This window comes from Amphibalanus amphitrite, unplaced genomic scaffold (genome assembly GCF_019059575.1).
Source record: "Amphibalanus amphitrite isolate SeventyFive unplaced genomic scaffold, NRLGWU_Aamphi_draft 000115F_arrow, whole genome shotgun sequence".
NCBI classification, from domain to species: domain Eukaryota; kingdom Metazoa; phylum Arthropoda; class Thecostraca; order Balanomorpha; family Balanidae; genus Amphibalanus; species Amphibalanus amphitrite.
This window is the reverse complement of record NW_024881610.1, coordinates 596,799-621,290: the sequence shown is the minus strand read 5'-3', so window position 1 is coordinate 621,290 and position 24,492 is coordinate 596,799. Positions and strand designations below refer to the sequence as shown.

Below are 24,492 nucleotides of genomic sequence, written 5' to 3'. Positions count from 1 at the left end.
CACAAAGTGGTTTTCAGTCAGAAGGTTTAGAAGGACAGTTTGCTCTTTCGGTAGGATGGTCCCCGGGAGATGATCGTAACTTTCTGGATTCTGGGGAAATGCCAAGCCTGTGAAGCCATGTCGGTAAGGTAAGAACTCGATCAGATTATGAAGGAGATCAGAACCGGTCAGCTCTCCTCCGATTAGATCCGCTCCGGGCCGGGTCGAGGTCACACCTGAGGCCGGCTGCCGGTGGTCCGGTCGGCTCGGCTGGTAGCCGCGCGACTGCAGGAACCGCTGCCAGAACACCAGCGGAAACACACCGAGCAGACCAGCAGAGGACGCCGACGGGTCACCTGTCGGCCGGTGACGTCACACACACACGGACCGGTGACGTCACACAAGGCGCTACCAGCTCCCGGCGGGGGATAGGGGAGAAGCGCGGGGTGGGGGTCGACACGACAAGGCGGGGGTGACGCTACAAATTATGTGACAACAGCTCCTAAAAGCGTGCAGTGAGTCTCGGTAAAGGTGATAAAAGGCTCATTTTACCTTGGAATGCGGAGCCGGAACCGCTAAAGGCCCGGTCCCGGAGCCAGCAAAAATAAATGGTTCCGGTCCCCATTGATGTAAAATTACGGAATTTATGTTTCAAAATCATAGACCATAAGCTGTTTATTACGAAAACTCATGACTCCGAATTCTAAAATTCCGCGCTATTTCGCATGTTTATAATGTAACCGTCGTAAGATATCGCATATCTATATCACAAACAACTCGAGACCAGTCGTATTTTCCGTCTCCGTCCCTCGGTTACTCTTTCGGAAAATGACGTCGGTCAAACTCACGCGCTGTGCCATGTTCAAAGCGGAGGTAATTGACATCAGCAACGGCGGGAGAATGTTTTCGTCCACCAATGACATGCTGAACTCATGTTGGTGAACAGCAAATCAACTATTTTACGAACGGTATCATGGGCAGGCGAGGGTAAACACTCCAGGCAAAACGCTATACGTGAAAACAGAAGCGAACATATAAAATATACACACAGTCAGGTGATAATCTACAGTTGGTAAGCAGGCACGTCACTCAGGGGTGTGTTGAGGGGGACACGCAGAGTGCTATTTTCACACACAAACGCAAAGCGGGTGATGCGATCAGCGATTCACACGCCAAGCTGCCTGGGAAGTGTTTGGAAGGCGATATGTTGGCCCGTGAGTGAATGAGTGAATGAGTGAGTGAAAGAGTGAGAGTGAGGCTAGGGGAATGAATATGGTGAAATTCGTGGCTATTCGTAAATCGACTTACAGTATTTGTACGTAATCCAATCAGTAAATAATCTCAAGAATTCGCTAATCAGTGTGTTCTCGTATCGGCGTGCCGGTGCATCTGTATTCGTGTATTTGTATCTGTGTCCAGGGTCGCTGCTCCACTGCCGGACTCACTGTTGGTCTGGCCGGGCGCGGCGGCCGGTCCCGTGTCTGTGTCTCTGTGGTCAGTGTACCCCGGTGTACTCACTGTTGGTCTGGCCGGGCGCGGCGGCCGGTCCCGTGTCTGTGTCTCTGTGGTGAGTGTACCCCGGTGTACCCACTGTTGGTCTGGCCGGGCGCGGCGGCCGGCCCCGTGTCTATGTATCACTGCGGTCCCTGCACCCCGGTGTACTCACTGTTGGTCTGGCCGGGCGCGGCGGCCGGCCCGCGCGCCGGCGGCGGCTGCCCGGGGCTCTGTACGTCCGGTCCGTCCCTCACCCCGCCGTCTCCGTCCCCGACCCCCGGCTCCTCGGTGGGCGGAGGTCGGGCCGGGGTCGGCAGAGAGGCGTTCTCCGGGTCGTCGTCCAGCAGACCCTAACCGAACGGCGGAGAGAAGGGGTGGGCGGGGGTCAGCAAGGTCATCAGAGAGGTGAAACTGATCACCAAAGGTCAGACACGGGTCACTAAAGATAAACAAAGGTTAACACAGTCAGCAGCAGAGATCCACACAGTGGTCAATGCTCAGACACCCATCCCAGGTCACCCAGGTCACCAGAGGGCAGCCATGGGATTCTTGGGCCACCACAAGTTGGCAGACAGGTCACCCACAGGGCGCTCAGACTAGTTTTTTACCGGATGGAACGTAAGGGGTCGGTAGGATACCCAAACTATGCCAAAGTAATAGCCTTCTTCCCCAGAGCCACCGGCCGGCCGACCCACCCCATGGCGAGACTGTCTGCGTCGCACAACTACTGTGTAGTAACTGGACACAGCGAGATACACGACACATGACACACAAACACATGGACAACTCGGTTCTTACCCGGAGTCGGGGTCCTTCCGCAGTATGAGGAAAAAATGGCTCGCTCGCACAGCTGTTTCATTTGAATAGTAAATTACTCCAGCAATTATTATAACTAAGCCATTAACCAACTTGGACACGCTTAGCAAGAAATATGAGAACTTTCCGGCATAAAAATGGCACGATATCTGGCGCTGGACCATTTTCATTTTTCAAAGAGAGAATATTTAGCTGGAAAGTTTTAGATCAAACTGCAATAATGGACGTCATATCTCATCAGAGTTTCCCACTTTGGAACAGCGGCCATTGAGATTATACTTGAGCCGGAAATGACGCCCACAAAAAGTCTCCGAACAAAGGCTCCCGGTCGTCTGCGGCTCTCTCTCTCTCTCTCTCTCTCTCTCTCCTCCCCCTCACCTCCCCATCAGGTTCGTCGGTCAGCACTCGCAGCTGCTGCGCTCGCTTCTCCCGGTATTTGATCGGGTTGGCCAGAGCCTCGGCAAAGTCCGACAGACCGTCAGGCACGTAGTCGCCCACCGTCACCTGCGCAGAGGCTAGCACGTTAGGTCATCGGCGCAGAGACTAGCACGCCAGGTCACAGAGGCAAGCCGGCCAAGTCACCTTCGCAGAGGCTAGTACGTCAGGTCACACGGGCTAGCCTGTCAGGTCACTTGTGCAGAGGCTAGGACGACATTCTTCACAGCCTACTCTCTCTCTCCCCCACCTACTCTCTCTTTGGCTATCTGTGACAGTCCCCTGTGGCCGGCTCCGGGAGACGAGGGCCGAATATAGCCCGCCGCCGGTCCCCGGTAGCTCAGTCCGCCGATAGCATATTGAGAGACAGCACACGATGGGGACTATAGTTCGTTTTTCTTAAGTTTGCCCCTCACTGTAAACGTCTTTTTGAACATAGCACGAGAATTGCTAGCTGAATTACTGAAAAAACTGGTAAGCGCACATTGTATGGTAGATATGAATAATATTTTCAAAGATAAGTTTTCAACGCCGACGATTAAACGTTATGTTAAGCGCCGTGCAATTTATTTATTAGTTCAGATATAATTCCTGAGGAGTCGTCTATCCCTGTGGGGCTGTAGGTATTGGCAAATACGAGCTAAGAGTCTGTGAAATAGTAAATAAATTTGATGAAATTGATCGTCTGTGAAATCTGGTCAAATCAATGTGCGCCAACCAGTTTTCTCAGTAGTTCAGCTAGCAATTCTCGTGCTATGTTCAAAAAGACGTTTACAGTGAGGGGCAAACTTAAGAAAAACGAACTATAGTACGACACAACACCCCAGCCAGCAGCCTCGTCTCTGTCCCCGGGGCCCGGAGCATAGCGTCGCAACACAGGGCAATCAAAACCACTTCAAATGCCTGTGAAACTCGCTGTCCCACGTATACAAGCGCATAGTGCGGGATTGTAAAATTACAGCCAACTGGATAAGGCAAGCACAACTAAACACGGACTTAATCGTTACCAAACACAGGGATGACAGGACTCATGACTCACAACTTCTAGTCTATACATATGGGTAAACTAACATTTGGGGTCGAGTGAACCAAGCTTGAGACCAAGCAGCGACCCAGCTAACCATAAACCTCTGATTACGATCATCACACCGTCGAACTGCACAATAACATCCATCAGTGAGCTGTTTACGTCTCTCGCTACATAACTGTTGTCTCGAACGAACCTGGCTATTGTCAAGTAGCCTGCTGAGTCTTCGACAAGAGACAAGTAGGCGTCATATTTCTCTAAAAAGCAAGTTTACTCAGTAACACAATCGCGCCATACCTCGACAACCCACTAACACAGCTAGGTGTCCATACCTTGACGAACAGTGTGCTGAGTCCCTGCGGCTGTCCGGACTCGTTCCTCAGACTGATGTGCCGGTAGCCGGGCCGCAGACCGACCACCGGCAACACGCGGTGTCCCAGCAGCCGGCCCGACTCTTCGTAGGCGGCCACTCGGAGCACGGCCAGTTCCGGCAGCACCACCTGGACAGGGGGGAGAGGGAGGGGGAGGTTAGATGGTGGGGGCAGAACATGACCGGGCACGAGACAATGATGGGGTTACGATAAAACTCAATATCATGAGTTACATGAAACCATTTATTGTTATTGAACAAAACCTATACATCCCGGCAGAGGGTAACAAACGCACAAAAGCATTAACATACGAATATGCTGCAAGCACTTACCAATAACAGAGCAAGAATGCTACGTGGCAACCACCGTAATTGCTTTTAGGAACCAAACTTATCAATAATGTCACCGGCAGTGAGGCTCCTAATAAATCGTCAGAACCAGCATATTCTGTCCCAAAGTATTACAAAGACCGTAATTTTTTGCCCAGTACACCGATTAACGCACATCAGTGGATCATATCCACCACCCCAGTACTTGTCCTTCCCTCCCGCCCCCTCCCTCCCTCCCTCTCTCTCTCTCTCTCTCTCTCTCTCTCTCTCTCCTCTCTCTCTCTCTCTCTCTCTCTCTCTCTCTCTTTCTCTCTCTCTCTCCCTCTCCCATTCACCTTTTTGAAGACGAACGTCTCGTCATCCCAGACGGGGTTGATGGCGTTGTTCTGGATGACGCGCGTCTTGAAGCGCCGCCGCACGGTGTCGGCCGGCAGACCGTACATGTCCACCTCCACCCACACATTGACGCGCTTTTCAGAGAGGAACTGGCCAGAGATCACCTGTGGGAAGTGGAGGCGGCGTGAGGATACGCGGACAGCTCAGGTGCTTGTTGAGTGCACAGGTGCACATCTCAGAACAGAGTGAACGGAGAAAAGATTTGAGATAAACGAATACCTATACTAGGTTTGTATTGCTTGCACGTCTACATGAGTAATATGCCGGTAATGCATATCAATTTACCAAGAATCCTCAATACGTATGTACAATAACGGATTACGTTTAGAACTGATCAAGTGAACTGGGGTAGCCAAGGTAACAAATCACAACATAGGCATCACTTTCCATCCATCTGGAGGTTTCAGTCGGGCTAATGAAGCTACACAAACTACGCGTTTCCTTGGAACCATCGACCTCGCCTGCTCGCCACTCCTGCCTGAATGTCCTCAGCTCCCACTGAAGCAGCGCCTCACCTTGACGGAGACGGTGCCGGCGATGATGCCGTCCACGGTCGACTCGGCGAACGGGTCGAAGCGCCGGTCCGGCCGCCGCATTATGTCCGGCTTCAGCAGGTACCCGGACCGGTTGTTGTACTCGAAGATGCCCATGTTGAGCTGCATCGCCAGGTCTGGAAACAGGGACGTGGTGTCACGTAAAAGGCGACAATGGGCCCGCGATGGCGGTGCGAACGAAAAAAAAAAACAACAAGCAGGAGTTTGGCACAATTTTGTTAGAAAGTCACAACTTTGGGACAAAAAAAAAAGGAATATCCCGCCGGCATCTTACGAGTAACACTTTATTGATGCCCAAAAGTGCCATGTCTGGCGGCTGATCAGCTCGTAGAATGTTCGAACTACCAAGACCTCATCCCTATATTCCTCCACAGTCTCATTATGAGACATGAGCCGTGACTGCTCAGTCCTTCCACTGCTCCGACGGTATGTGAAGCTGCCCACAGCAGAGTTTGTCACGTGACGTCGTCACCCCATCAGCAGAAAGTCCGCTCTCAGGGTCAGCCTGGTCGTCCATCTCCGGACACGCGAGTCCCCAGCCCCTCCCCAGCCCCGGAACGGCGCCTGCAGCGCGTGGCGGAAGTCATCACCATATTTAAAACGCCATCTCTGCTGACAGGCCATTTGCAGAGGCCGTGGACACACTGCCGTGCCGTGCTCATATTCCCCATGGCACTGCTCCCTCCGCCGTCTCCGTCGCCGTTGCGTCGGGAATGCAGTGGGAGGCGTGGATAAATGCTGATATAGTGACAAGTGAGCGGTAGGACACTGGTAACTGGCGAGTGATGCAGGTTTGATGAACGCCAGAAAGATGCACAATGGGAAGGTCCAGTGAAAGAGGAAGATGCGCCAGCGTTTGGGCAGACATGAGACGGGGAGCGAGAGCAGTCACGGGAAAGAACAATAATTGAATGGAGATGGAGCGAGACACAGCGGAATTGATGTGCGGGAAAAACGTATACTTCTACGGGGTGATGGTGCAAACGAGAGGCGGGGAAGCACTAGTGTTTGATGATGATGTCAGCGGCATTGCGATAAACAATCACATCAAACGTACAGCCCAACAGAAGGAAAACCACTGGTGGAGATAATCGATAAGGCGTTTCAAGCCTAACAAGCAGCTCCGAACGACACACACAACCATCCCATTTTGAAATCTGGGACGTACAATCATCCTTCTCCCATGATGGGCCTTGCCACGAGCTGGTCCACTCTGTCTGGTCGACGGCGAGCCAACGCGCGACTATTGTCTACGTACGTGCCCGGGGGCGACAGCTGAGTGTGTTCAAGGCCGGCTATCACTCAGAACCAGCCGTAATGAAATGTCAGCGGACCAGCGGCTAGCGAGCCGCGCTGGCACGCTCGCCGGGCACGTGCTCTAGCGGGGGAGGACGGTGGATCAGCTGGCTGCACCGGGGACTATCGGGAACTCCCGCTGATTGACCGTGTCAGATCATCTGCTGGACATAGCCACAGCTCAGGCCTGAGCAGATCACAGAATAAGTACAATTGGCTGCGAGGGCTCACACAGAAGGAGACAGTTGTGAAAATAAATGATCCCAAAAGAACAAACGGCTCGGTGCGACAGTCCCGCTATGCATGCGCCATGCGGAAATTGACCTGTCTTTCTGGGAAGCAGTGGTACGTGTGTTACTATCTCCGCGTATTATACGGTAACGATATTATCTGCTTCTACGTGATGAGCTATGGATGATAACTGCACAAATAAACAACCAAAAGGGTTCAGCAGAAACGCTCAAGATTGCCTATAAGTACCACCTATTGCCTAAGTGAGACAGCTGATACTCGATTCAACTGAAATACAACTGATGAAAGGTGAGGTAGCGAGGCCCGTAGGCCGTACGTACGACATTATCAACTCGGTTTATCGCTACCGTGGCGAGCTGACCTCGTCATCATCGGAACAAATTAACACCTTGCAGATCATTGGTACACATATAAGGCCAAGGAAGCCATCGTGGTCTTAGCACGTACCACGCATCAACTCGTGGGTTCATTAGAAAACCGCATTAGACGCGGCGAAATATTGAGCTGCTGTAGCCAGTGGCATCCACACCCACGAACGTGATTTTGTTTCTGGGAAGCGCTACGCCACGACTAGCCAGTCCACGCCACACCGGCCCGTGGTGAGCAGTAGCCTCGTACATACGAGGGGAGATAGCATCATCCAACAAAAGGCGTCCCACGACAGGCCGTCATCACGGGACAAAGTGGCCGGCCCGATCCGTCACCGACCGGCCACGGGCCACCTCTCCGCCATTAGCTCGTGATGAGAACTAATGAAAATCAGCGCGGCCGGCGGCGGCCAGAGATGCGGCGCACGTTCCTTCCATCAGGTATTCGGCGCGGCTGCCGCCACGCTGAGCACCAATGAACGAGTGATTCATTACCGCGATAGCGGTGCCCAGAGAAAGCGACCGGCTTTGGTCAGCGTGGCAACGCGGTGGCAATATCCGCACCGCGGTCTGCGCGGCAGTCAGCAGTAATGGAGTCGATATTAAATTCGTGTCTGACACAGCCACAAGCTGTGAAATCATTGATCCAGGTGGTGCATGAAGTGGAAAAGACTCACTTCACTACTTTCAGGGCCAGAACCGACCTCATACGATAAATTTCCGACGAGTTTACTGTGCACATCACGTATTCAGCAGAGGTGTTCATTGGGCTGTATCTGTCGACTCCACATTCATAATGGCATACCTACATCGGTCTGGTAAGGCGAAACTCTTAATGATTCAGGAAAATGTGCTTATGAACCACCAGTTATCTAAGCCTTGTAATTGCACGCATGCTAAGATATTAGCAGTCTGGGATTGAAATAAATAACGAATTAAAACCATAATAGCGAGGAACTTCTAAGGGGGTACATAAGCTCGCGCGCGAGTCATCTACGATTAACCAACAATACATCCGCCCACCCCCTCAAACCCATCATCTAATTGCGTCGTCTACATCACAAATAGACACCTCTAAATACCTCCGTCTACCCAGTACCGAAGTTCACAAACTTCCCTCGCTCCCCGGCTGTGAAGTTCCGCGCCACTGCTCACCGAGTGTCTGAAAGTTGAGCGCCACCAGTTGGCAGCCGGCGTTCCAGTAGACCTGCGGCATGAAGTTTGAGCTCTCCAGGCGCGTGCCCTTGGGGTAGACGCGGCTCAGCTGCCGCTTGTTGTAGTTGACAAAGTCCACCGGGAAGGCCTTCAGCAGTGTGGTGGCCTGGGTCTCCACCATGGACGACATCTCGTAACTGCGGTTACGGCCTGACGGAAGGACCCGGGGGACGGTTAGACGTGTCGGCGCTGGCGGCGCTACCGGAGATTAGTTCACACATGGGAGCAGTACAGTGTGTGGACAGACAGTCCCACGAGATGACCCTTCTCGTAGTGACATCATTTCCACGAACAGAATCGCGAGAGCATGCATTTTACAACAGAGCGGACGTAGTCAAGCGCATAACAAAAGACATTCCTCCCCGTCATCGCTACCCTTACAGCTCCCCTATGTCCTCACGTTCTGCCTCGGCGAAGCTGTGAAAGTGTCCGGGCTGGACGTAGTTGACCAGCGCCGATATCTCGGCGCCGGCCTCCGACTCCTTGCCGGCGGTGCCCGAGTCTTTCTGTGTGTTCTCGCGCAGTCGGCGCTCCTCGGGACTGAGGCTGTCCTCGTCCGAGTCCGAGCTGCTGCTGCCGGCGTCGTCAGAGTCCTCGTCGTCCGCCTGGCTGGGCTGCTTCTCCAGCGGCGGAGGGGCCGGGCGGGATACGTCGCCGTTACCCTGTACCTGCTGGTGATTGAGAGCGGAAGGAAGACAGGGGGATGAGTTGTCAGCAGCGGCGGATGGATAATTACGGCTATTATTTTAAGAAAACCTGTACGGGGTTATTGGGCGGATACGTCGTTGAATATACGCTATGAAGCGTTCGATTTTCACAAACCACCGCTTATACTTACATGATCACAACTGATAATTCAGCCAAGTCAGGTACCGCATCTGATTGCCATTACAATCCAAGTGTACCACCAACAGCACACTCCCAGCCCATATAACACACAGCCCCCAGTCTCTACAACACCCCGTACCTCCTGCGGTGATCCCGACTCGAGCGGCAGGTGGAACGTCGTGTCCGACGTCTGCTTCGTCACCAGCTTCTGCTTGTGGTGCTTCTTCTTGTTCTTGATGAGGATCTTTCGCCTCAGGGCCGTCGGCGGCGGCAGAGGAGAGCCCGCCTCCAGCTGCGCGGAAAAACCAGTGTGAAAACTCAGGCAATTTGACGTTCTAAAAAATTTACCAACTACTTTAGATGCCAACAAACTGTGTATCTTCGCTTAAGAGCCATGGAGTCGAGTCAAATGCAAAAACACAATACAATCATATGAAGATATATTCGAATCCAACAAAAGTGGCCGAAAGACGTAACGGTAAAAACCAACAGCATCCGACTGACATACCAAGTACAAACATTTCGCATCGCCAACCTATCGAATTCCCATCCCGAGTGACACATTCCAACATTGCAGCTGAAGGCCACACCACTCTAACTGGCCTTACAAACACAGAGCCGTCGCCCGCAGTCGCGCCAAATTACGTCCGATCAAACACAGTCAGTCGCTCGAAAGTCACCGAACGGCGCTCGACAGTCACCGAACGCACGGATCAATGGTCGGTCACGCCCGTCGACCGGCCGCGCCCGCATGATCCTCCGGCTCAGCGCAACTAGTGGACTCGACAGAGAGACACACCCGCGGCCGGACACACTGCAGCGCTGCCAGGCCGAGACAGACCACCCCGCGTCCCTGCGTGTCTCCCCGGCTCGGCGCACCCGGCGTAGCCCGCCCGTGAGAGGGAGAAACGTCTATCGCAGGTCACACTCTAGACAATATACAAACGGTCACACTACAGTCATGATACCAGTTTGCCCAGCACATCCCGTTGTTGCGCCGATACGCTGCGGTCTGATCGGGCATGTGTTGTGGGCATACCATGGCACCGACTCAAGAGCAGATGCGGCTAGATGCTAGAACGACCATATAGTATGTTGAAAAGACATTTAGCCCGGTACCGGGCACGATATATATTCGTTGGATCAGGGCGCGTGATGCTGTTCCAAAATAGTTACGTAAATATCTGGTCCGTTCCGACTCTACCATTCCCGTTTCCGTTCGTCTAATCGACGCCCCTCGTATAGTGCACTGTTAGCGAGCCCGCGGTGTTGATGTCACAGGTGTCAGTATCGACACAGTGTCAGTCGTGTCAGACCTCCATCGACCGGATGACACCGCGCTGTGACGCGGGGCGGGGCGCCATTCGCTAATTGGGCGCGGACGGACGGCGGTGTCACCTTTCTGCCGACACCGCCGGCCATCAGCCAGACGACACCGCCGCCAGGAGGTGCCGCTAAGTGACGAGCGGTGAGACGACCGGATGGACGGGCGGGTCAGGCAGTAGGCACGGGAGGGGAGTGCACGGTGTGGCTTGTGGTATCAGAGCTGCGTGCGATAGTGTACAGGTGTTCTCAAGAATAAATGTTGTGCGTTCACCTTTTCTATTGCATTACTGGACCTATGCCAACAGCCGCACATGGAAAGATTTTTGGAACAAATTAAACATGGACTTAAATGGCAACATGTAAAAAACTCTTACCGGGTAGTTTTCCAGTGGACAGTCGAGCAGGAGGTCGCCGAAGCTGTCCCGGCAGTACTGGGCGATCTTGGCCTGCTGTTTGGGATTGCAGTGGTTCTCGAACGACAGAATCACCGGCCACTCGGATGTCTTGAACGCCGACTCGGCGATAGCCTCTATCACGTCCTGTAGAAAACATCAACAATCAGAACTGAAAGCACAAACTGCATCCAAACGACAGTGAATCGCAAATCAGGGCGACAAACACACGCGGTTGCATTAGAGCCACAGGATCGAACGCCGCGCCACAGTCGGATTTGGTAATTTGTTCATTATCTAATTGCTAGCTATTTCGTTAAGCGCCGGGCTCAATCAGCTAATGGCAATTAACGCCTCCGCAGTTCGCATCGTTGTTGGTAATTAAATTTGCAAACGTGGAAATGCCAGCCAAAGATTGCGGCAAACACGGTCCCAGGGCAATACTGCAGACATTGAATGTCGTAAATCACTACATAAATCACGATTATTTGGGTCGGCATGGAAATTCCCTCTCGTTAATTGCTATAAAAATATCCAACCAGCAACTGTGAATAAAAAAAAAATGCACTCCTGTAGCCTGTGCTGGACGGACTATTCCCAAGGACTGAAAACCAGCGATCCGTGAATAGCTGTAAAGCTGACAATGATAAACATGAGTTTGACTTGGAGCCAGTTGACGCCGTCCGCCATCCCCACCTTGGCCGGAATCTCGGTGACCATGGTGTAGCCGTGGCACACTATGGGCTCCTCGGTGCGGCCATTCCAGAAGTCGAGCTCCACGCAGCGGCAGCCGGTCAGTAGGCACTGGCGGTAGATCTCCACTGACGACTTGCCCGTGAACTGGTGACCTGGCAGGACACACAGGGTCACCGTCAGGTCGGGCTGGGTCACGGCTTGAGCTGGACTGAGCCGGACGGGGCGGGAAGGAATTTATCAGGGCAAGATGGTGTACGACAGGAGAACGCAGACTTGCGAAGAGCGGGGCGGGGCATGGGACATAACGGGCGTCCTAGGTCAAGGATGGTTATAGCCCAGTCTGGGCTCACGATTAATTGAGCGTGCTCATGGGACTGACATCCAGTACCGAAATCAACGTTAAAGTGGAAATTGTCAGCTGACAGATACCCTGCTCTTATTCGAAATGGCAAGTCAATGTGGCGTTCACTGATTGGCCTCACGGAGACCATTTCCCCTCGAAATGAAATGAAATACATCTTACACCAGTCCAGTCGAAAAATCCACGGTGAACTGTGGGGAAGCCCAGACTTAGCGGACGCCAGCCATTTCTCTAATTGAAGACGCTCTTGGACTTTTACAAGGTGGTTTAACCCCACACCAGGTCAACTCACCGGTAAGGTAGGTGTTGTGTGACGAATTGATAAAGTAGTGTGACAGAGGCTGGTCCATGTCGTCACTAAGGTCGAACTTCTCGGGCGCCACCACCGCGTTGTCGTCGCTCATGAGGTACGCCATGAAACCCTCCACACTGAGGAGCCCTGCAAATCGCCGAAAAATCCAATTAGAAACATGATCTTTCTGGATTTTATCGGTGCTGTAAATATCATCCCTGATCTTACCCGCACACCCCTTTGGTTTCCATGGTTACACATACAGCGGTCGACCAGCACCGTGGGCCACGACACACTTACGCGCCAGTTGTACAAAACAAACCCGTTCCACCGAGTTTGCGTGGGGAGGCTGCCAAAGTTTTGCTCGGTACACGTCTGAGATGCCATCTCCGCCTGACGCCTAAAGTGATTGACTCGGTAAAGCATTGGTTTAGACTGGCACCGGCCGAAGCCCGGCGAAGAATGACGGCCGAAATCGCCGACAAAGCAGCTTTGAGCATTGTTCTCAAACCACGCGGCGATAACTTCTGAAAATTCCACAAAGTCCAGCAGTTCAAATAAAATCAAAAACAGCGAATAGGCAGACACAGTGATGCATTTTACGAGAAGCCTTGCAGCAGCCTCCCGGCACGGGGTGGCACCGGCCTCCCCAGAAACCCAACCCTGCGGCCTGAACAGCCACGTCCTCGGACTCAGCAAACAGTTTACAGCCACCCCGAGCTGTACCCAGGTACGTACCAGAGCCCCGCGGCGGGCACGCGCGGCGCCCCCGCGGTGGTCCACTCACCTTTCTGCACGTTGGCCCGGTTCGGCTCGTACTGGGCGATAATTTCTCGCGCCTTCTGCGTGTCGGCGTACGGGTAGAGGATCTCGTTGAGCCGCGGGTCGCGCTGCTCGTGGTTGAGAAACTCAACCACCTGAGGGACGGTCATCTGGCCCTTCTTCCGGCCGCCGCCGCCGCACCTACCGGTGACGCGGGAGGGAGGGGCGGGTTAGAGGGAGGTGGGGCGATACAAGGAGGAGAAGTGCGGGACAGAGTGTGTGTGGAACAGAAAACGGTTACAATTGGGAATGTTATCCACGCATGTGGATAGCATCACTATGTGGATCTATGTAAATAGACCTACAAGTATGTAAGGAAAACGGAGAAAACAGGTTCATGAAACATCAACAATAACACGAAATATGGGACGCATTCTAAACACAACACAGAGGAAATGCAATGTGTGAAGACACCTAACGCCTTAGTAGACGCTTTAGCTTCGGCAGATCAGTGGTATTTGGGTCAAATAAAAGTTCTACCTCCTTTTTACGGCGCACAAATTTGCCACCAATCAGGTTATCCTCTGACCAACTATCGAACTCGTCAATTAGGAGCAAATGAGCTGTAATTCACGAGTTAAGCCGAAATAAGCCAATTCACGAGACGCCAAGTTTTCGCTGAACTACTGAATAGAGCGTTCCGTCGTCTATGAGCTTTGGGGGCCCGTGGGACGCTTCTGAGCAGGGAACTGAATGGAACCACCCGAAATAGAACACCTCCAAAGAAAGCTGGGACACTCCATTTCGCTATATGACATTGAGGGAGACAAAACAGTCCCCGGTCCACCATATTTCATGGCGCCAAAAAGAGTGCCTTTACTGATGACGCATGTAACGACTAACGAGACTGGTGCTTATGACAGTGTCATAGGGTCACTGTGCCAATTGATAGCACAGGGGCTCATTTTTCTGTGAAAGAGACCGCCCAAAAGCTACGAACTATTTCACTTTTCACGTCGTTTCTGGCTACGAAATCGCCTTTGAGCGTCTACTTAGACTTTAGAGCTTCAACCGTCGGTATCAAAAACCCTTCTGTTGGGGAAACCACAGAACAGAACAAAGTAATCTTGCATAGAGGACACCCATTATCCAGCACCGCTCCGTCCCGTGCCGCCATTGTCGCTGATCTCATTACTGTTCGGCGCTGACAGATTAGCCGAGTCGCTGCCACGGACGCTATCAGAGTCGGGCGACGCTCCCCCCCCCCCCCCCTGCTGCTGTCGCTGCGCCCCAACCACCGCTGCCGTCGGCCCCTCCCTCGCTCACAGGGACACCGCAGTCGACCCTGACCAGAATCCAGAGTCCGAGTCCGTCTGTTTTACCGTTGCCATGACAACGCCAACGGCGTGTCTCCCGCAGAGAGTAACCAGTGACCGGCGGAATGTCCGAGCCCCAGCGAGCGACATCGATTGCGGGGGCAATAAGATACGAGCGTCAGCACACGGCACACGGGGCGACCGCAAAAACACAGACGAATCTGTACTGACGACACTGGACAGATGCACAAAGTAGTACCATTTCAAACGTGGTGGACTGGACATTAATCACGGTTCGCAGGACAGTCGATCGCTGCTCCAAAACCACACCTATACCTAGCCCCATGTTGACTTCACGTGCAATTCAGCAGCCCGTGCTGCTGAAGTGTGCCACTGCCCGAGTCGGTCATATTCCGTGCACGCGATGGCCCCACACGAGGCGCGTTCCAGCAGACCTCCCAGCCTAACAAGCGCAACATCCCGCCCGCAGGGTAGCGTACCTTCGGGTAGCTCCAATCGGTAAGCCGTCAGTGGCCAGCCTGCCAGCCTGTCACAGACATCTAAACGCAATACGATTACGATGTCATTAAGCTTAAGTTATATCAAATAAACTGTACTATACGCACTGGAAACCCACTCAAAACGGATCACCGGGGTTTTACGGTCCCCAACTGCGCTGTCGTCAAAGTGGTGGCCGGAGGAATCTAGTAGCGAAACTCACAGCTCGTCGAAGATTTTCTCAATCTCTCGCCGGCCGGTGAGGTGCATGTAGAACGCCAGAAAGTGTTTCATGGTGAACTTGTCTTGCTCTATGGTGTCACTCTGCGGGAAAACGAGATACGTTTCTGTGAACAATTCGTAACGGTTTGGCAGGTCACTGGCGGTATCACTTGCACGTAAAAGTTCTATGAAACCTAATGCATTTGGTAACCATCGGTAGAAAAAACGACAGTAGGTACTCATATAATTAATTACCGAGCCCAATGTTTTCTAGCCACAAGCAAAATACCAACAAAGCAACCATAAAGTGGCGGATAACAATTATAATAAACGTCGGCTATCAAACTGACCAAAGGAGGCGTAAACATGCCTGCGGATTGCCGTATCGGAAACAGACTGCCGCGTTCCTTTAGGCCGTTTTAGCTCGCTTACCTTGACACAAGGGAGGCCACTGGACTCGAGGGCCTTTTCCACACGTTTCCTGTCCTCCTTGTTACTGGCGAAGGACTTCACGATGCTGAAACGCAGGAGAGACAAGTGTTAGACGGGCTAGACGGTAGGCAGGCTCGCAGTCAAAACGGTGGTGCGGGTGATAGACCGAAATTTTAAGACCGCATCTCTTATAAGATGCAGCCTCTAAATTCCGTGCTGAATTCACTAGCTACAGACGTTCGGTATTTATCGTCTTGGACGTGTTTTGCAAAGCATAGCAACGTAATATTCTCCCAAGGCATTGCAAATGCTTCTATTTCCCGCAGAGAACCAACGCGGGCGACTAAACAATGCCATTCGAAGAGGGAACCCGAGCGATCGAGGTTATTAGGAATCAACAAATAATTAACACATCGACCAAACAAACTTCACCACATAAATGCATCGACACAGGTGTTTGTAAACCGCGCCGGCTTGGGGATCGAGGAATAGCTGTCGGGTGAAAGTAATTAGCACACACGCCACACAAAACCCAATACGCCACTGCCTCAGTCCCGGTCCATTTATAATCTGTACACGGATTGCCCCCTACCAATGCCGACATAGATCATTACAGCATCAATAGCGCATAGAGAATGGGCGTCTAAGCCTAATGCGCACACCGTTCACCACACGCACGGTGTAACAAACGGTGTCGCAGCGTACGCGGCGAACAGGATTGACAAATGCGAGCCCACATTGCGGCTGCATGGTCGTTTGTTCGATGTGTCAGGGTACCTTTTGTATACCGGATGCTTGTTTCTAGTCATCAAAAGCAGAGGCACATGGTGCACATAAAGCGTCGCCGATTTGTAAATACAGCGTAACAGCGTTACGAGCGGAGCTGATGGACAACGGGGTGATTTGTTACACAGGAGCAACGAAATATGTCAATAACCAACATATTTTATCGCCTCGAGAACATAACAATCGCTACAATTGGCTACAATGTTATAATCGCTACCCGAATACAAGCTACCACCGTGCTCGTGAGCCCCGACCGACTGCCGAGTGCCGAGAGTCTCTGAGCAGCCGGGCCCTCTGTCAACCCCAACTCGAGTGACTGAGCGTGACCCATCCGCCACATACCGGGGACACTTCCCAGGACAGGTCGGCCTGTCTCTCCGGGCCGGAGCGGGCCGGTGTCGGACGGATGGCCGAGCCAGCCACAGCTGGCAGGGGGCCAGGGCGGGCGACCCGCGCAAGACGCCGGCCACGGTGGCCGTCTCAGTCACTAAGACTGGCCCCTAGCTCGGACACCCAAACAGCGGGCCGGGATCAGCACTGCAGGGCTGCCAGCCGCCGAGGGGCAGACGGGAGCGCCGCGTCCCCGGTCCCACTGCACTGCAGCATCAACAACAACACAGCTGGAACGGACTGCGCGCTCTTACACGACCCATTTGCCGCCGCCTCGCTCCTTCCGTATGGATCACAGTGCAAATGTCTGCAGTAAATATCGAACATCGAGCTATACGGAAAGGAAATACCGGAAAAATACGTCCGAAAAAGTAAACAGCCGAAGCGGGAGGGTTCGAGGCGCTTCCGAAAACAGATCGCCGAGATTTCACTAGAGTCGCTGCTTCCCGAATGTCATCGTTAGTTACCGGCGAAAGAGGAAATACAAGTGAAAAACATCCAGGAAAAGAGCCAACGGGACAGAACTGCAAACATAAACAGAGAGCGATAACAAACTACTAAATTTGAAAATGTCAGTAGCCCGGGAACTTGGTGCTCACGTTCGTGATGTTGTTTACCCGATGACGTTTCGTGAAAATCCACCAGGCTCTATGTTGCAGCAAAATACGAACTCCAACAGAGACCCGGCCCACCGCGGGGCGACGGAGAACTGACAGAACCCGCCCCCAGCAATGTCAACCTTATTCCATATCTGGCTGCAGGTAATCAACATTCACCAAGTCAAAACATAATCATCAGGTGTCCACTTATCTTGCAAAAAAGAAACACCAATCGGCACGGCACGCCAAACGTCCAGCTTTCATATAAAAACGGTCCAATGCGAGCTGCCTCGGTGACGCGGGGGTACAACAACCACCGTCATACTGCACCCGAATTTCGTGCACGTGTTGCATGTTGGTGGCCGGCGCGCTCGGAGCTGGCGCACATCCGTGTCAGAGCGCTGGGCAATTCGAGCAGCGCCGTCTTGTCGTGTCAGCTCGCCGTGTCTCGGTAGATTTCACCGACGCTAAATATAGCCGTCATCCATACCGTTCAGCCATCTACGCCACCCCTTGACAGCGAGCGGAATGGACAGAACGAACAGAACGAACGGAACAGAGAAAATGAACGTTAGTCGGATCGATGGAACACCGCCGTTCCCCCAACTGCACTGCGGAAACCTCACCTAGTCATCTCTCGATGACTCGTCTGGCGACCCACCGCGGCCCGATCGGACCGAATGACAAAGTTCCAGGCGGGGGCGGCCGTGTGACCGTCTGACTCATGGTCTCTCGGCTGGACAGTAACAGCGGCACATCTGTCTTCACCGGGGAGCCCGGGTCACACGAGACGGACGTCCTCTGGCGCCCTTCCAGGCCCGGCGCGCGACGGCCGCGCCCGCGAGCCGTGACGACTGCAGGTGATGTCCCAGCCATGACACATAGCAGCGGGTCCTTCCCGACTCGCTCTCATATTTGTCCTCCCAGATGTCAGCGCGATCCTCAATTAACCAGTCTCGCCGAAAGCAGTTCACACCCAACACTCAAGTCCCTCGCCTACGCAGGCAGTGATACCGCTCAAAGGCCGTAGCCGCCTTCGATCCTGGACAGGCACGGCATTAAGCGTGGCCAAATCAGATGGGAGGCCGCCCCCGGCCGACGTCAGAGGTCACCCGTGTGATGTGACCCGTGTCAAAGGTCACGGAGAGACCGCAGGACGCACCGCCTCCTGTCCGCTCGAAGGGACGGAGACCGGCGATGATTACTAAGGCAAAAACTCCTGCTACAGAGCTCACCGAAATTCATTTCTCAAATGTAGTGGAGCTCAGTACCAGGGGCGGATCCAAGGGGGGGGGGGTCACATGGGTCATGGCCCCCCCCCCTTGAGGCCCGGGGGCCCAAAGACCTTCCAGGGGCACCACCGGCCTATCAGGGGTATCACAGTCCTGACAGGGGCACCACAGGACCGCCAGGGGCACCACAGGCCTAGCAGGGACACCACGGGCCTGGTGCCCCTGGGCCCTGACAGGACTGTAACGCCCCTGACAAGCCTGAAGTGTCCCCGGCAGGCACGTGGTGCCCCTGACAGGCCTGAGGCGCCCCTGCAAGGCCGGTGGTGCCCCTGGCAGGCCTGTGGTGTCCATGGCAGGCCTGTGGTGCCCTTGCTAGGCCTCTGGTGCCCCTGACAGGCTTGTAATGCCCCTGGAAGGACTGTGGTGCCCCTGGGCCCTGACAAGCCTGAGGTGCCCCTGACAGGCCAGAGGTGCCCTTGCTAGGCCTGTGGTGCCCTTGGCAGGCCTCTGGTGCCCCTGACAGGCTTGCGGTGCCCTTGAAAGGACTGTGGTGTTCCTGGGCCCTGACAAGCCTGAGGTGCCCCTGACAGGCCCGTGGTGCCCTTGTTAGGCCTGTGGTGCCCCTGGCAGGCCTCTGGTGCCCTTGCTAGACCGCTGGTGCCCCTGGCAGGCCTCTGGTGCCCTTGCTAGGCCGCTGGTGCCCCTGGCAGACCTCTGGTGCCCCTGCGCCCGGAGAGGACTGGTGCCCCTGAAAAGTCTGAAGTGCCCCTCGGCAGGCCCGTCGTGCCCCTGACAGGCCCAAGGTGCCCCTGCGAGGCCGGTGGTGCCCCTGGCAGGCCTCTGGTGCCCCTGGCAGGTCTGTGGTGCCCCTGGCAGGTCTGTGGCGCCCCTGGCAGACCTGTGTTGACTGGTGCCCCTGCTAGGTCGCTGGTGCCCCTCACAGACCTGTGGTGCCCCTGGGCCTTGACAAGCTTGAGATGCCTGGCTATGACAGGCTCGTGGTGCCCCTGATAGACCAGTGGTGCCCTTGCTAGGCCTGTAGTGCCCCTGGCAGGCCTCTGGTGCCCCTGCTACCCCTGCGCCCTGAGAGGACTATGGTGCCCCTGAAAAGCCTGAAGTGCCTCTCGACAGGCCCGTGGTGCCCCTGGGCCCTGACAGGCCCAAGTTACCCCTGCGAGGTCGGTGGTGCTCCTGGCAGGCCTCTGGTGCCCCTGGCAAGTCTGTGGTGCCCCTGGCAGGCCTGTGTTGACTGGTGCCCCTGCTAGGCCGCTGGTGCCCCTCACAGGCCTGCGGTGCCCCTGGAAGGACTGTGGTGCCCCTGCCCCTAGGGGTGCTCATGGGCCCAACAGGCCCGTTGTGCCCCTGACAGGCCTGTCGTGTATACTTGCTAGACCTGTGGTGCCCCTGCTTCCTGGCAGGCCTGTGGTGCCCCTGGCGGGCCTGTGGCGCCCCTACAAGGCCGTAGGTGCCCCTGACAGGTTTGTGGTGTCCCTGGAAGGACTTTGGTGCCCCTGACAAGCCTGAAGTGTCAAGGACAGACCCTTTAGACGCCAGGGTCAAGTTCGTCGGACTGACAACGATTTGCTTACCTGATAACGTTCCTGGTAAGTACTCATTACTCAGCGTCCACAACATACCGGGTGGCCCAGAAAAAACGTTCCCAATTTTAAATCAATATTTCTCAGAAAGTGATAAAGATACAACATTGAAACTTCCAATAGTCAATGCGACATATATTTTCAGTGAATGGTACGATTTTTATGTTATTCGGTTAATTACTGTTTAAACGGTTCGTGTTTCTAGCATGCCATGTAAAAATCACTTTTTTGCTCTGATGTTTACCAAAAATGTGAGTGAACGGGCCACTTCCATCTCGGCACCACGGCCTACAGCCATGACTGCTACTGGCAACTATACTATAAATTGGTGGTTCAGGCCTCAGGGTGACACATTCCTTCTAGCTTTTTTCCTTATTCGGTCGATTTACTACTTGATCTTCTTGAAGGGAGGGCGATCAGCAGTAACCCATACACCGTGCCACTAGGCTTCGCCTCGAAACAGGACCTGTGTTGAAACGAATGGCATCCATTAACACAACTTTGGCTTAGTATTTGAATATTTGGCATATAAGTGTGACAAAAATATATAAAATAGCAACACACGTGCTGGTATCATTCAAGCCGTTCTATTTTTTTTTTGTATTTTTTCTAACATGGTACATCTAAGCCAATCATTACTTCCGTTCAACAACGGCAAAAAAAGCAAAAACGTCTTACTTGATTCAACATAAGATTGCTGGCTTGAAAATGATGGTACAGTGTTATAATTTGGCATACTAATGCGCAAAGAAGTGACGCAAACTTGATGAAAATTTTGGCTCGTTATTTGCACTCGAATTTGAGATATAGGCCTCCAAAGTTCGGAACGTTTTTTTTGGGCCACCCGGTATATACACATAGCACATTCATATATACTTGCTTACAATTGGTAAATGTGGTTGTGGCTAAGAGGTAAGATACTGACTAAAAATAAAAAATAAAAATAAAAAACTGAAAATGGGGGCACCACCAAAATGAAGTGGACGAAATCCGTTGAGTTTTTAATTTTGGGTATAGGTAGGGGCACCACTTCGATTCATGACCCTCCCCTTGGAGTTTTCCTGGATCCGCCCCTGCTCAGTACGCACAGGTTTCCTTATGTCCTTGTAAGGACGTCAACAATCCTAGGAACCAAATCAGCTTCATCCTATCGGACTGAAGTGGTCCCACGGTGTTGTCGAGGGCCCGGCATTTGTTTTTCAATTAAGTTCAATTAGGTGACCAGCTACGTACTCAAGATATCAAACAATCACGCTGTTTATAGTTCGTATATTAAACCACAACAGGCCAGTCGATAATGGTTGACTGTGTAAATCGAAACTCATCCATTATCCCGGCTGACTCCAAAACACAGTTTGTTTGTAAATGCGATGCAGCAAAAAACGCTGAAATGCAGCGAGCCGGACGATAAACGTGATAGATTTTTAACTTAAAATTATGGACGATGGACGAAATTCAGCCATATATCACGTAACAAGTTATTCATTACAGCCATTATTTAGGTCTTACCAACAGTGGAGGCAGGAGAGCCCAATTTATGGACGACAGATCGTTCCCTTTGGCGTACCTGCCTGCAAGATTGCAGGCATGAGCTATCGCTTTATGCGCCCACTGTCATAATCAATAAACATGCCTATTTGTTTATATCGTAAAATTAGAAGCACATAAAAGGTTGATTAAGCTCATTGATCGAGCTGGACAGTGGAACCCTCTTGAGGCTCTGGACATGCATTCCGGGTCGTTTGCATACGTTAACAGTAGGCACCGTTTGTACAGTTTGGCAGTCAGCCTCCCGATCTTGGAATTGGAAATAACTCTTGGTGAAAAACACTGCTGATTTGCGACTTCGGAAAACCAATGAAACATTGATGACTTGAAACAACATTGTTTAATCGGAGGAGTCGAACATGCTAAACCGAAAATTAACTAGCCACAATCAATAACCAGCACCGCGCTTCCTAAGGTGACTACTGTGGAAACAAAACTGGCCCCTGAACCACACTGATTGTATGTAGGGAGCACAACGCTGGCCACCTTCACGAGCCCTCTCCGTCCAGCGTGGCAACAACTTCCAGCAGACGGCAGCGGCAGTCACGTCCGAACACAGCCGTAAAGTTTGGCCGGACAGCGATGGCCACCAAACAGCCGCGTAAACACACCGGAGGAAGATATGTTGGCAGTGAGCCGACTGCGTGCCGCCCGTGAGAAACAGGCCCAACGTGGAGGGACCGGAGCCCCTGCTAAATCTCGGCTTCAGCAGCTCCTGATCTTACCGTCCGTTCGTGTGGTGGTGGGCGAATGAAATATATTTCATAATTTTGTCACACGGAGACAAGAGCTCTACTGCAGACCAATCTGCACGTATCACCCGCCTTCACCGGAAAACGCAGATCAGACTTCTCAGGTTACCAACATGTAGGTTACCTAAGGTTACCTAATGTAATGTTTACCCACATTATCGCATGTAATGGCTTGGTACCGGTCATTATGCTAATCGTATTGCACCCTCCCACACAGGTCGCAGCCCCATTCCCCTCCCCGCTCTGCCTCTCACACCTTCCACTCTCTCTCTCTCTTTATTCCCTGCTCTAGCATCCGTTACTCGTTTAGTGCGGTGTGCCCGGTGAGGAACAAAGCCCACACTCCTTGCGCCGCATAAGTGGTGCCGTCATTCAAGTGCACCATCACTCGCGAGACTGGGACGCACGGGAGACACCCAAGGGCGAAGTTGACGACCAGGGGAGCACACCGCGTCCAAGTGACGCGCCTGGGTCCGTGACACAACGAACTGATCAACTGGGTTCTCATAGCTGACGGGTGACTCTGCCAGCGCTATATTTCGCCGGTTCAGTGGGGAGGAAACGGAAGACCTTTCACGACGGAGCTTTTTCAGTTGAAAGACGAGCGTTTCCGGTTGATTTATCACGGGACGGTGACGGGAAGGGTGAGGTATGGTCTCATCCTCAGCTGGTCTCGACCCGTCTGAGACGCCGCTACAGACTAGACTCACGAAATGTTGTTCATGTTTGGTTGTCTGTTCACCACACCGTCTCAGCCGACAGGTGTCTGTTTATCTCCTCCGGAATGCCAATTACTATCCGGAGTCGTTCTCCAACAGCTGTTTTCCTCGGCTCTGGCGCCCGGTTTTCCTTCCGTTCCCAGTCTTTTCTCCTCTCTCTCTCTCTCTCTCCGCCTGTGCTGGCAGCTGTCGCCCGCATCTGTTAGCATTCGTCTTCCTCCGTCCGCCGGTGTCTGCCGCTCACAGCCGCTAATCCTGGTGACCGGGGAGTGAGGAGAGACAGCGGAGAGAAGTGAGCAGCAGCAGCAGCATCTCCGGCGCCCACGGGCCGACCTGGCCGGCCGGTCGATCGCTCGGCCTGATTGCCAATAAAGCGTCGCACGCCGCGCGCCGGCCGCCGGCTGGCCGCCGCCCATTTAGGTCACACTCGGGCCTAAAACACCGGGGCGCGGCCAGACCGCCAGACCGCCAGACCGCCGGCGCGGCGCGCAGCTCGCAGCCCGACAGGCGCGGCCATCCATCGTCCACGACATGCTACGTGCGGCGCGCCGTTCAGAGCAGAGAGCGGCACGGCACCCACACAGTCCCAGCGCACTTAGCAGGAGTGGTGCGGTGGAACGGAAAACGCCCCAGAGTTTACAGATGGACTTCAGAGATACATCGATGGCTGTTTTGGTAAAATATGAAAAGTGCACACCACAACTAAGCGTAGTTCCTCGAAAGATTGCCAGTTTGACGATGCAGCATTTATAAGATTTGAAATCGAGGATGATCGCTCTAACTTGGACGCTCCCACACTAAATGTCGATTCAGCTCACTTTAACGACTACCGACTCTGAACGCGGCTTTATCCGCGCTTAGCCTCAAAGCGTCTCAGTTCATCCATCTAAAATGACAAATCCAGGGATCAAGAGAGCCCTTCCTGGTCCTCATGTCGAGCCCGACCTCAGGCTGAACGCTACCTTCTCCGCACGTAAATATTGATATCCAGCACGGCAGCAACGACTCGGGACGTCCACACAACCGAAGAATAAAGCCCATGGATGACCTATGTGTCAGTTTCCGATAGTTGGGTTAGAGACTCAACAAAGCCTGAGCGGTGGTCGCTCACCGTGCCAACAGCGCAGAACCAACTGCGTGATTCTGCCACCGGGTGAGGGCCACGCTCCGTCCCGGCCGGGCGCCTCGCAGAGGTAAACTGTTCTCCCGGA

At 53.4% G+C, this 24,492-nt stretch overlaps 1 protein-coding gene across 5 annotated transcripts in view; it reads right to left on the bottom strand.

Annotated features, from left to right (window-relative positions):
• LOC122381177 (1-phosphatidylinositol 4,5-bisphosphate phosphodiesterase classes I and II-like) overlaps positions 1-24,492 on the bottom strand; it is a 91,770-nt gene that overhangs the window by 5,512 nt on the left and 61,766 nt on the right. For 2 of the 5 annotated variants that reach the window (XM_043365041.1, XM_043365043.1), the window contains exons 7-21: positions 15,658-15,742; positions 15,227-15,327; positions 13,215-13,390; positions 12,428-12,574; positions 11,775-11,926; positions 11,061-11,225; positions 9,500-9,652; positions 8,933-9,203; positions 8,473-8,682; positions 5,363-5,517; positions 4,787-4,951; positions 4,084-4,251; positions 2,668-2,793; positions 1,646-1,823; positions 216-335 (exon numbers count right to left, since the gene is read on the bottom strand). In XM_043365041.1, coding sequence (XP_043220976.1) covers positions 216-335; positions 1,646-1,823; positions 2,668-2,793; positions 4,084-4,251; positions 4,787-4,951; positions 5,363-5,517; positions 8,473-8,682; positions 8,933-9,203; positions 9,500-9,652; positions 11,061-11,225; positions 11,775-11,926; positions 12,428-12,574; positions 13,215-13,390; positions 15,227-15,327; positions 15,658-15,742 — 2,372 coding nt within the window. The remainder of the gene's footprint in view (positions 1-215; positions 336-1,645; positions 1,824-2,667; positions 2,794-4,083; positions 4,252-4,786; positions 4,952-5,362; positions 5,518-8,472; positions 8,683-8,932; positions 9,204-9,499; positions 9,653-11,060; positions 11,226-11,774; positions 11,927-12,427; positions 12,575-13,214; positions 13,391-15,226; positions 15,328-15,657; positions 15,743-24,492) is intronic. The other 3 variants (XM_043365042.1, XM_043365044.1, XM_043365045.1) reach the window with 3 other exon arrangements.